This window comes from Brassica napus, chromosome A6 (assembly GCF_020379485.1).
Source record: "Brassica napus cultivar Da-Ae chromosome A6, Da-Ae, whole genome shotgun sequence".
NCBI classification, from domain to species: Eukaryota; Viridiplantae; Streptophyta; class Magnoliopsida; order Brassicales; family Brassicaceae; genus Brassica; species Brassica napus.
Window position 1 is genome coordinate 11,872,360 of NC_063439.1, and position 13,452 is coordinate 11,885,811.

The 13,452-nt window shown below is 36.3% G+C and overlaps 1 protein-coding gene across 1 annotated transcript; it reads right to left on the reverse strand.

The window, feature by feature from the left end:
- Window positions 1-523: 523 nt before the first annotated feature.
- On the reverse strand, window positions 524-2,259 carry LOC106350178 (mitogen-activated protein kinase kinase kinase 20-like). The gene has a single exon (XM_013790100.3). The coding sequence runs from the start codon at window positions 1,878-1,880 to the stop codon at window positions 648-650; it is 1,233 nt and encodes a 410-aa protein (XP_013645554.1). The 5' UTR covers window positions 1,881-2,259; the 3' UTR covers window positions 524-647.
- Window positions 2,260-13,452: the final 11,193 nt, after the last annotated feature.

Below are 13,452 nucleotides of genomic sequence, written 5' to 3' on the forward strand. Positions count from 1 at the left end.
CAGAAAATGAAGTAAATAGGCTTGGTAAGGTACAGGTTATAATCACAAATACCTGCAGGATATGAACAACGAATTCAGGTTTTGAAAAGAGTATACTCCATGCTCTTATCGTGAAACAAACTTGACCACAAACCTCTCACCACGTACTCTGTGATGAAGTAGATTGAAGATTAGACAACAATACCTTGTATTACTTCTCGACATCATAGCCAACAAGAAGAAGGCTAGGGACGCCAAAATAGTCAACAACGTGATTAAAACTAGCGGCACCACGAAGACACCAACTTTTTTTGGTTGTTTGTTGCAGACAAGATTGTGTGTTACAATCATCTAAACAAGTTCATGTTTCCTCGTTTGTCATATACATTAACTAGCAAGATACAGTCTATTTGGTTTTAGACATATAAACTTGTCTGAATGTTCTGTTACGGCTACGGTAATTAATCAGTACGATTGAGTTTTCATGAAATTTTCAGTCTCTTGATGAAGAATTTAAGTACAACTGACATTTACGTATATATAGTTTTGTCAAGCTTTCGAGAAAATCAATTAATTCACTGCAAGTGAAACATTTATGCTTCTTACAATAACCATTATTTTTGCAGCATTAATACAAATAATGAAACAAGATTAATTGACATGGACACCTATTTTTGATCTTCTTCTTCCGACTCCTCTTCAGGGTATTCTTCATCTATTTCAATCGCTTCTTCTTCAAATATTTCGTTTTCTTCTTCCTCTTCTTCTTCAAATATTTCTTCTTCTTCCTCTTCCTCTTCCTCTTCTTCTTCTTCTTCAAATATTTCGTTTTCTTCCTCTTCCTCTTCCTCTTCTTCTTCAAATATTTCTTCTTTTTCCTCCTCCTCTTCAGGGTATTCGTTATTCCACCTAACAAAAGGATGGTTCATCAAGCTGTCAACAGTCCACCTTCGGGAAGGATCTTTCTTAAAACACTTTGACAGAAAGTCCTTTGCTTCTTCAGACAAAGAATCAGGAACATATGGAACCAAATCGCTTTCACCAATGAGAGTAATCCATTCTTCCCAACAACACAACGCACCATGCTCTGCCCAAACACGTTCCCCTGTCAACATCTCAAGAACCGTGCACCCAAAGGCCCAAACATCCGCACCATAGTCCAGAACTTTGTCCCCTATAAGCTCGGGGGACATAAACCGTGTTGTGCCTCTCACGTGACCCCATCCATCACCGTACTCACTCGACCCTTTCTCCATGGCTTTCCCAAAACCAGAGATCTTAGCCACAAACCCGTGATGCTCCCCTGTCTTCTCAGCGGCGAGTAAAATGTTCTTCGGTTTGATGTCGCAGTGGATTATCTTCTTTTCATGGATATGCTTCAGACCAATCAGGATACTCATAGCGAACATCTTCACATTGTCTTCCGCCAACCCTATTCCTTTGTGGAGTTTGATGTGTTTCGCGAGGCATTGACCGTGACAGTACTCGAGAATGGTGTTGTACACCATCTTCTTGGTTTTCTTGTCATGTGTGGTCACGTTGCCATAGTAGGAGACGATGTATGGGTTATCTTCGAGACGGTTTAAGAACTCAGCCTCGTTCTTGAGCCGTGAAGCCTGTGAGAACTCGGTCGTTTTGATTGCCATCTCTTTAGGAAGTGATTCTTCTTCTCCCTCGGTCGTTCTCACGGCTAAGTGAACAGAGCCATATGAGCCTTTTCCAAGAAAACTAGTCAACACCCAGAAGTCTCTTTCTCTAAAAGGGCTCTTCTTGGTCGAGGAAACAGCATCGTCCTCTGTTTTAGGCTTCTTGTGAGGACAGTCGGAGTCGCAGCTGTTGTCGTCGTCGTCACATCGACCATATCGACTGCTTTCTTTAGAATCAGACATAGATCTCTTCATCTTTCTTTCCTTCGTTATCACTCTCTTTAGATTTCTCAGACTTTGGTAATCAAACGAACAAAGACTAATTGTGTAGTTGTGTCCTGTGTGATTTGTATTTATAATCCTACTACTTGCATCTCAAGTTTCTCTATTTACTTTTTTCAATTAGGTTCGGGGATGTCAGGCGCAAAGCTGAACCTTAGGTTCGGACCGTGCGGTGATCAATCCAGCCGTTATATTTGACACGTGTAATGTTTGATTTCTCTATTTCCTTTTTTCAGTTAGGTCTGGGTGCAAAGCACTGATAATCCAGCTGTTTCAATTTTTACTCGAACGTTAGAACTGCCACGTGGAATTCAAATTTCTAAATTTCCTTTTTTCGTTCCTTTGGTAATAGTACTACCCTTGTTCGAAAACTCGCTAGGCGCTACGCGTGCGGCGCACTAGGGCCTAGCGATTTATTGAAAAAGCGAAAAAAAATCAGGGAGTACGCGGGGAGGAATTTTGTGTACTTTATACGTATAATACCACATATTATAACTAGAAGTTAACATTTTAAATTGTAGTTGCTATATATTTATGGTTTCATACATATTTAATGAATTTACGTTACTAAAGTGGTTATTGCCTCATTGTAACTAAGCAAGGGAAGGTCGACACACTTTAAGGTGGATTAAAAATTTACAAATGTAATTATATATATACAGTTTCTAGCATACACGATGATTCTTCACAGGTGAAGTGGTAACTCTGCACAGTACACTTAACGTAGAGCACAGTTCGACTCTCGTGTCTTACACTGTATTATTTTATTACTCATTTATTTTAATAGGGATGAAGTTGTATTTTGTACTCGTCTTCTTCCCAGACCTATTTTTTTTTTCAGTATGCGGCCGCCATTGTTTTTACTCGAGCTTTCGATGATTTCATCACGTAATCCCTTAGATTTAGCACTTACATAATAAAACACATACTATTCTTGTGTTTCCAATACAATATTAACAAAATCTGAGTTTTTTTTCTAATGTTTCATGATTTGGACAAAACGAGGTTTTGTCAATTCGACGCCCGCGTTCTCTAATTCTACGCTCCAAGCCAGAATTACTCGTGTTACTGTTCAACACCAACCGAATCGATCTTAATCGCCGCGCTCACCATACGTATAGCGTTTAACCGGCCGCAAAATCGGTTACGCGGCCGAGTTTTTGAACAAGGAGTACTACTAATAACACCTAGATTTTTTTTTTTTTTTTTAATAACAACTAGATGAGTGACTACTCCCTCTAGATTTAAGAGATTGATGTTTTAAAATTTGCATGTAAAAAAAAAATACATATTTTTATTTATTAGTTTTATCTATTTCCAATAAAGGCTACCTCTCAATGTTTTTAGATTCTTTTTTTTTTAAATTAAAAAACAAAATAGATTGTAGACAGAACATCAATCTTTTCTTTTGTAAACAAAGAGAAAAACTAAAACATCAATTATTTATATATGGAAGAAGTATTATTCTACTAACGAGATTATTATTTATTGAAATATTAATCTGTGTATTTAATGAAAAATATTAGACCTCGATCCAGTAGCACATAACATAATTTAAAAAAAATATTTTATGATAATTTAATGTTAGAAAAACACTCATTAAATATATATAAATTTGATGTACATTTAACTGGTTATAACATTTATTTACATATTGAATAGTGTATATTTTATTTTAAATATTTTATAATTAACTTATTATATAATAATAACTATTAATGAATTCATCTCATCATATGAGTATGACCCTTTTTCAAATGAGATTGAAATCATTCTTAATGTTTATGTTCTATAAAACAAAAAACTTATTTTTAAATATTTATCTTGAAATGATTGATATTCATTTTTGATATTTTTATTGTCAAACTTAGATGATCCATTTTTAGCAGAGCAATATGAATATTGTCTAACTTATAAAATTTTAACTTTGATAAAAGTAAATTATTTATTCGGATATATATCCAATATTTAGCATAAAACTTAACGAAAATAATAAAAGATAAATTTAATCATCAGTTAAGTCACGCATTGCAGTGTTTTTCATCATTTGTATTTACTTACAAAATTTGAATCATAACATATATACAAAATATACCTTTATTACATAAATGATATATTTTTATTTAACAAAAATAAGAGGAGACAAATATGATAAAATAAATATAATCAGTATGCTCTATAAATATTTTTGTTGATGATTATATAAGATTAACTGTGTGCTGCTTAGAATTATGAGAATTCGGCAAAAAAAAACCTCAACTTTGCACGAATTGCCAAAAAAACCATGAACTTTTGGACTGACCAAAAAACACCAAACTTTCATTTTTCAAATAAGATGAAACGACGTCGTTTTACATGCAGACCTCTGGATTCAAACCCAGGTTGATTGGTCAAATGGCAAGGTATTTTACCACTGGGCTACTAGCACTTTCAATGTTCTTACTAACATGTTTACTTTTATTTGGTACATATTAAATATAAAAAATTCTCTAAAAACTTAATAAGATCTTTAAAATTCCAAAAAATTAAAAAATTAAGAAGATCTTTATAAAATTAATTTAGAAATTAAAATTAAAATTAAAAATAAAATTTTATTTTTCTTTTTAAAAAATAAAAACTCTTCCAAAATTTTCTATAAACTTAAAAAGATCTTTAAAATTCCAAAAAATTGAAAAAATAAAGATTTTTTTTTATAAAATTAATTTTGAAATTAAAATAGAAAATAAAATTTTATTATTTCTTTTCAAAAAATAAAAAATCTTCCAAAATTTTACTTTTCTTTAAAAAAAAATAAAAAAATCTTCCAAAATTTTCATAAAATTAATTTTGAATTAAAATGATAAAACCAATGACAAAATTTTCATAAAATCCATTTTTAAATTATAGAACCAATAACAACAGATTTGAAATTGGATTTTAAAATGATAAAACCAATAACACTTGATTTGACTTGGATTTTAAAATCCATTAAAACACTTAAACCAATAACACCTTATGCTCCCCTGATTCTTTTTTTGATATTTTCCTTTTTAATACTCTTCACTTTTTCCTTTTTCGAATTAGGGTAAAACAGAACCGTAATTGTTCAAGGCTTCAAGCCCTGGGATTTCATTAACACAAGCCGTGTTAATTATACAGTTTTAATTTTTATTATTTTTAATACAAATAAATGTGTTTGGGGCAGATAATTAATGGGCCCTGTCTCATCTTTGTAAGCCCAAAAGATGGCACCAGGTGATAGTCATCGCTGCAAGAGTTACCACTGATATTACAATTGAACAAATAGATTTCAGAATTAATTATATAGATTTCAGAATCAAAATTAATGTATTTGGGGTTGAAGTTCTCATTATCGTTTCTTCAAACATATAATTTGACAGAAAATACAAGTTCGACATGCATCTAATTCATCGTAATGCAACAGATATATTTCTGTTTCTTCTTCTGAAGGTTTTTGTTGTCCAAGAAATTCTGGGGTCATGTTTGATAATATTTAATTTGACCAAAAACCTTTATCAAAACAAGCATGATCAAGTTTGATGAATCCAATTTTCTTGTTTCATATGTTGGTGTTACTTCTTGATTTATGATTGTTCGTGTAGATCTTTCAGTATGTTCGTAGTATGTTCGTATGAAAGACACTTCGTATGCAACTCTTTTGAAATTTAATTCGTGTAATATGAAGACTCTGACAACCTGATGTAGCGTACATCCTAACCTCGTTATGCTTTGGTGTTCTTCTTTCCTTTTCTAAGATATCTATATTTTCCTTTTATGCATACATTTAGGTTTTCCTTTATTCTTTTGTGTTAGGACTTATGTCCCTATATATTGTGATCTCTTGGATTTGTGAGAGACACAACCTTTGAATTATTGAATTAATAAACTAGAGCTTTGGTTTTAACAAACTCTTGAATCCTTATTTCCGGGCATTCTCTAAGAATTCAACGGCTTTAAGAAGGCTTAGATAGCGGGTATTCTCAGAATTCAACGATATCTTTGCATTATCGGTTACTAGACGGTACTTCCGCTCCGTCACAATCAAACTCCACCACCTTCTCTTTTGTTGCAACCACCGTTTCACTTGCGGGAATCTCAACAGAAGAGTATTAGAGATGGTGAAGCTCCGAGATCTGAGCTCGATGAAGATGGTAAAGATGATTACAGGGGAAAGAGAGCGAAAGTTTGTTAGATGTAAAAATGTATATTATGATCTCGTAAGTTACAATGTACCGTATTGTTTCATATATATACAAGTATCTATACCGGTTTAATCATATCTACATAACCGGTTATCATAACTCTAATACCCCCCCCTCAAGATGGAAGAAACAACTTGTGAATTCCCATCTTGGACATCAAAGTCTTGAAGACGCCTGGCTGAACCGGTTTGGTGAACAAATCAGCTAACTGATGTTCGGATTTGACGTGCATTGTCTTCAAGAAACCACTCTGTAGACGCTCACGAACAATGTGACAATCGTTCTCAATGTGCTTTGTGCGTTCATGGAACACAGGATTCGAAGCAATATGTAGCGCAGACTGATTGTCACAATACAGAGTAGCTGGACCAGAAGGAGAGCAGTGAAAGGATTGAAGCAAGGAGTGTAACCAAATGAGTTCACATGTGGCATCAGCCATCGCACGATACTCAGCTTCAGAGCTGCTACGCGACACTGTTGGTTGCTTCTTAGCTCGCCAAGAGATCAACGAATTGCCTAAGAACATGCAATATCCAGTAACTGATCTTCTCGAATCAGGACATGTTGCCCAATCTGCATCACTGAAAGCAGTCAAATGTATCTCCGAATTTGAAGGATAGAAAAGACCTTGAGCTGGATCATTTTTCAAGTATCGAAGCACACGATGGGCCGCATTGAGATGATCCGTTCGAGGAGCAGCCATGTATTGACTTAGCTTGTGTACTGCGTAAGTAATATCCGGCCTTGTATGTGTCAAGTAGAGGAGACGCCCCACAATACGACGATATGTTGAAGCATCAGGTAGTAGCTCACCAGTTGTCTCAGAAAGTTTCAAATTTGGTTCCATTGGGACAGTGACAGGTTTGCAACCTAGATAACCAGCATCCTGAAGTAACTCCAGTGTATACTTCCGTTGATTAAGTGAGATCCCTGTTGAATTACGAGCAATCTCAAAACCAAGGAAGTACTTTGCTGGACCAAGAACCCGAAGCTTGAAAGCTGACTGCAGAACATCCTTGAAATGACATAAAGCCGCTTCATCACTTCCAACAAGCAGTATATCATCAACGTAAATCAATGCAGCAATGAAGAGAGTTGACGTTCGCTTAACAAAGAGAGAGTGATCAGCGGGAGCTTGAACAAAACCTTCATCAAGAATGACCTTAGTAAGCTTGTGATTCCACTGACGTGAGGCTTGCTTTAAACCGTATAAGGACTTATGAAGCTTGCAGACAGAACCCGGAGCAATAGTCTTCCCCGTGAGTTCTTGATAACCTTGAGGAATCACCATATAAATTTCCTCATCTAAATCTCCATTTAGAAACGCATTACTGATATCCAGTTGCAGAGTGAACAAATTCTTAGCTGATGCCAAACTCAGAAGAAGACGAAATGTTCCTAGCTTTGCAACCGGTGAGAAGGTATCTATATAATCCAAACCTTCAAGCTGCGTGTAGCCCTTAGCAACAAGGCGTGATTTAGGACGCTCAACAGTCCCATCAGCATGATACTTATATGTATGAATCCACTTGCAGCCAACTGGGTGTTTTCCCACAGGAAGTTCACAAACAGACCAAGTACCCGTACTCTCGAGAGAGTTCATTTCAGCTTTCATGGAACCATTAAACTCATCTGAATTAAGCGCCTCTTGAAAAGTTTTAGGAGGTGATTTGGTCGTTATAGAGAGAAGGAAGTTCTTATGGGTTTCAGAGAAATGGTCATATGATAAAAAAGCTGAAATGGGGTATGAAGTGGTATGTGTGGTATGAGAAGGAAAAGAAGTTTTATCAAGCAAGTAACAATGATATTGATCTAGATATGCAGGGGCCTTAGTCTGACGTCTAGTTCGTTGACACGGTATCACACTATCTGATGCAACAGGTTGATTAGATGATTCAACAATAGATGAAGGAACAGAATCAGCAATAATATCCTCATGATTAAAGAAAGATGCATCAGTGGATGAACCAACATCAAAGTAGGCAGGAAAGATAGAGTCAGGAACAGGTAAAGGCAAAACATGTTGACCAAAGATATCAGAATCAGAAGCTGCAGGGAAATTTTCAGAAAATGGAAATGTATTTTCATGAAAGACAACATTCCGAGAAATGGATATGACATTAGTATGTAAATCGAGAACCTTATATCCTTTGAATCCGTGAGGATATCCAAGAAACACACAAGGAGATGCACGAGGTGAAAACTTGTGACGATCTTTTAGAAGGGTAGATGTAAAACAAAGACATCCAAAAACTCGAAGATGATCATAATTCGGCACTTTAGAAGTAAGTATTTCGTAAGGAGACTTGTTATCAAGAAGTGGTGAAGGAGTCCTATTTATCAAGTACACAGCAGTTTGAACACAATCACCCCAATGAATAAGAGGTACATTAGATTGAAATAGCAAGGAACGAGCCACATTAAGAATGTGTTGATGTTTTCTTTCGACAACTGAATTTTGTTGAGGCGTGTATGCACATGAAAAATAATGAAGAATGCCATGTGTTTTAAGAAGAGATTTAAACGCAAGTTCAGGAGCATTATCCGAACGAATGGACTTAACCTTTGCATTGTATTGAGTCTCAACATAAGCAAGAAATTCAGGAAACACAGTTTGAACAGAGCTTTTGTTTTTAAGCAGATAAAGCCATGTAACTCGTGTGCAATCATCAACAATGGTGAAAAAGTATTTATATTCATCAACTGTTGGAACATGGAAAGGACCCCATACATCAAGATGAAGAAGTTCAAAAGGAGATGATGACAGATTATTAGCAGATGAAAATGACAGACGCTTTTGCTTAGCTAGTGGACAGACTTTACAAACTGACTCATGATCAATTTTGGAATTAGAAATATCAAGACTCTTGGATAAAACCCGAATTTTGTTGTAAGAAGGATGACCAAGACGTTGATGCCAAACTTCAGATGAAACATGTGACAAGATATGTGTACTAGCAACAGAATGATGAGCAGGAGCAGGGGACTCAAGGATGTAAAGATTTTGATGAAGGTTACCCTTCCCAATCATGGAGCCCTGAGTATGCTCCTGTAACAAGGGAATAGGATTGTATGGCAAGATATAACAAGAATCAGAAGAGAAAAGAACAGAGATAGAGGTATTAGCAGTCAAAGCACTAATACTGAGAAGGTTAAATTTGAAATTGGGAACAAATAAAACCGATGTGAGGACTAAATGTTCAGAAAGAATGATAGTGCCAGACATAGTCACTGCAATATGAGTTCCATCAGGAAGTGTGACAGAGGTGTTAGAAATGAGACTCGTGTTTATGAACTTGTCAAAATCAGAACAGACATGACAACTAGCCCCTGTATCTATGACCCATGAATGCATTGGTAAAGTAAGGCTTTCTTTAATTCCCGCAGATGAAATAAAATGAGAGGATAAAGGAGTACCTTGAGGGAATGAAGTAGAAGATGATGTGTGTGTGAAAAGTTGAGGTTGAGGTTTAGAATAAGAAACCGAGCCATCAGAGAGTTTAATGGCACTTCCAGAAACCTGAGAATAGTTGTCTATGACTGGTGGTGAAGTGTTTATGACACTGAGAAGACGCTGTACTTGTTCTGCTGTAACCGACCCAAGATGAACACCACGTTGATCATGCAGAGAAATGGATCCAGATTCTTGAGTAATGATGCTGGCCACATTTTCAGTCTTCTGCGGAGCTGAAGAAGTCTTTGACTGAGGAGGATTCTGCTGAAGCTTGTTGGACAAAGGAGCTTTGTAGCCAGGAGGGTAACCATGTAGTTTATAACAACGGTTCACTGTGTGACCAAGAAGACCACAATGAGAGCAAATAGGACGCGACCTTTGCTTGTTATATCCTCCAGAGTAAGCAGCTACAAACGCATCAGTAGAAATATTCTCCTGAGAAGCTTGACAGATAACAGTACTTGTAGACTTCATTGATCGTTGACGTTCCTCCTGAGACACAAGGTTAAAAGCCTTGGCAATGGAAGGTTTAGGTTCCAACATCAGTATCTGGCCACGAGTTGCAGTAAACGAATCATTCAATCCCATAAGGAATTTAAGAACTTGGTCTTGTTCATCACGATCAGCAATGTGACGACTACTATCGCATGCAGGATTAGCACAGCAACAAGTGTATGGAGTCTCGTGATTCTTGAGTTCTTCCCAAAGCTGCTTGAGACGAGTGTAGTAGTCACTAACACTCTGAGAACCCTGGACTTCTGCATAGATTTGTTGCTTGATCTCAGCAGTACGAGGTCCATCACTTTGCTTAAACTGATCATGAATGTCAAGCCACATCTTGCGTGCAGTAGGCAGATACATGATGCTCTTGGCAATTGGTTTATCCACCGCATTAACCAACCAAGTGCAGAGAATATTGTTACAACGTAACCAAGATCCATAATCAGGATGCGACGAATCTAGCTCAGAAAAAGTTCCATCAACAAATACAGCTTTGTTACGAGCACCTAAAGCCATGATCATCGAACGACGCCAGCTATTGAAGTTTCCTATCCCAACAAGTTTCTCAGAGACGAGAGTAATACCAGCATGATCGGCATGGTGAACGTAAAGAGGATTGGAATGAGGATCAGATAGCGACGGCGCCGTCGGTAGGGAATCAGGAATCGGATCTTGAGTCGGCATCGTTCCAAGAAAGTATCGCGACGAGAATCCACTGATCGGAGAAAGGAGAACTCAATCGAAACGCGAAATCAGAAGAACAAAGACGACGTGAGAGAGAATCCGAAAGAAAACCACGATCGAAGAGAAGATTGAACCGATGAGATCAAGAATCTTCGGATGATATGCGAAGCTCATCACCAAGATTGAATGAGTAAAGACGAAGCGGAAGGAATGAGATCAGAGTAGCTCTGATACCATATTAGAGATGGTGAAGCTCCGAGATCTGAGCTCGATGAAGATGGTAAAGATGATTACAGGGGAAAGAGAGCGAAAGTTTGTTAGATGTAAAAATGTATATTATGATCTCGTAAGTTACAATGTACCGTATTGTTTCATATATATACAAGTATCTATACCGGTTTAATCATATCTACATAACCGGTTATCATAACTCTAATAAAGAGTAAGGTTAATGTCAATTTAAAAGTGGAAGAAGTGCCAATAATGTCTCTCTTCAGTCTTCACAAGAGACAACAGCTCGACAAACTTTTTATTTTCTTCTTCATCTAGATCCACCACGAAGAGGCAAATTAGCAATGAGTACGTCGTTTCTGTATACACAGTTCGTGGTGATGCAAAAGTATTTTTAAAAAGTAAAGCCGCTTTACATTCGAATCTCACTTTGGTGCAGCGAGAAGTTAAAGCATTCCGGCCAATAAGCCTTGACTTCTCCACTCCTTTAACGAAACCTCCAGCGGAGAAAGTCACAAAGCTGTGTCTCTAGTGTGTGGATGGTTCCTATAAAATTTTAAGTAGTATGTATGTCAACCGAAGTTTATCAGGACACAAAAAAGTATAGACACCCGGATTGTAACTGAACGCCGCCTATCATGTCGAGCTCGATCGATTTAGGCTTCAGATTGAATCAAATCTTCAGAGAAAGGTACTTCCTATTGTTTAGGCGCAATTCACATTCTTTTCGATCGAATCTGTTTTTTATTAAAAATTTCCATTATCAATTTGTTTTTCTGGCATGGTTTCAAAATCAAATCTCCTTCACTTATCTTATCATTTATATCTTAAATTATTTGTTACTTATCTCAAATTGGGCGTATAATGTGTGTGTCTTTCTGTGAATATTTTTTATATATGTTTGTGCAGTGATGGGAGGCTGTTTCTCTGACTCAACATTGTCATGTCAATCAAGTTTCTCCAATTGTTTATGCGCCAAGGAGAATTATAATATTCTCACGAAAGATTGGTTTCTGGAATTAAGTGTTTGTATGTATAGGTTAGTAAGCAAAATCACACCCTTCACTCACATGAGATGATAAAAAAATCTGGTTGTGGCTTTTGAAAATGTGAATAAGGATTTTGCACTACTCCGCCCATACCATACAGACCTTTAATCCTGAATCCAACCAAAGCTGAGCCTCCTGCACTTTGTTTGTTTGCTTGTTACCTTCATACAAGTTGATCAGCACATCAACTATGATTTGGGAAAGGACTCTTGCTGTCTTCCACCGCTTCAAATGCTCCTAAAGAAGAATGGTTTCAAACACTTGATCAAACATCTTTGCTACATACGCTTGTCAATGAATAAACTTTGCATTTTCTTGTTTTGGTGGAAAGATGAAGACCTCAATTTTTCTGCTGGGGGTTTGTGCTCTCTCAGTCGACTACTGGGTTGAGTTCCTGAGCTCTACACCTTTTGATTCCTAATGCATATGTCATAAGTACTGCTACAATACAAAGACACATGTTTAGAAATGGGAACCTTCAGGTTCTTTACATAAGGCTGCTACCACAAACATTATCAACCGTGTCATCCAAAATACTCAGCCTCTAAGCTGTTAAGATGCAGCGGATGTGATGGCTGGGGACTGGGCCTTGCCAAGAGATAGGGTTATTGTGCTCACTATGTTGGGTTGGTCCATTTTCTTGCTATACTTTTTGAGTTTGATTGCTGCATAGAAAATATTTTGAGTGAAGAATGTCAAAACCGTGTACCGGACAATTCTCTCAAATAGAAAGTTTTAAGTTTTATCACAAAAATAGATCTCAAAAAATAAAATGACCAAAATAGCATTTTTCATTTTGAAAATTTTAATTTTTTTCTTAATTTTTAAAATTTGAAATCCTATCCCCTAAACCTCACTCCTCAACTCTAAACCATAAACCCTAAATTCTAAACCCTAAACCCTAAACTTTAAACTCCATTCTCTAATTTCTAATGTCTAGATTAATTAACTTTAGGGGTATAAGCGTATATTTACTTCTTTTGATAAAACATTTAAGTTTATTTTGGTTATTTCTATTTTTAAGATCTATATATGTGACAAAAACTTTTTTAAGATCTATCATTGAAAATTTCTCTTTGTGTAAATGCCTCTTGCCTTTGGAGTACTGGTCCCCTATTCCTTTTCCTTGAAGCTTCATTCATATTATTACTTTACAAAGTTGATTAAGGCATAGTTGCATATTTGATATCCGTTTAATTTTTCTTTGAATGTGGTATCCCTAAAATTCAGGTTCACTTAGTAAGGTATGTAATATATATCCCTTCCTTTCCTGGGGATCATTTTGGATATGTGATTTTACTTTGGATTGAGAGTTTTTTCTTGTTTGATGCACGGAAAGGAAAACAAAGTGGGATAGAAACATGACTTATTCACTCCACACACTAAGATATTATAAAGAAACACAAACTTAGGCTAGCTGATTA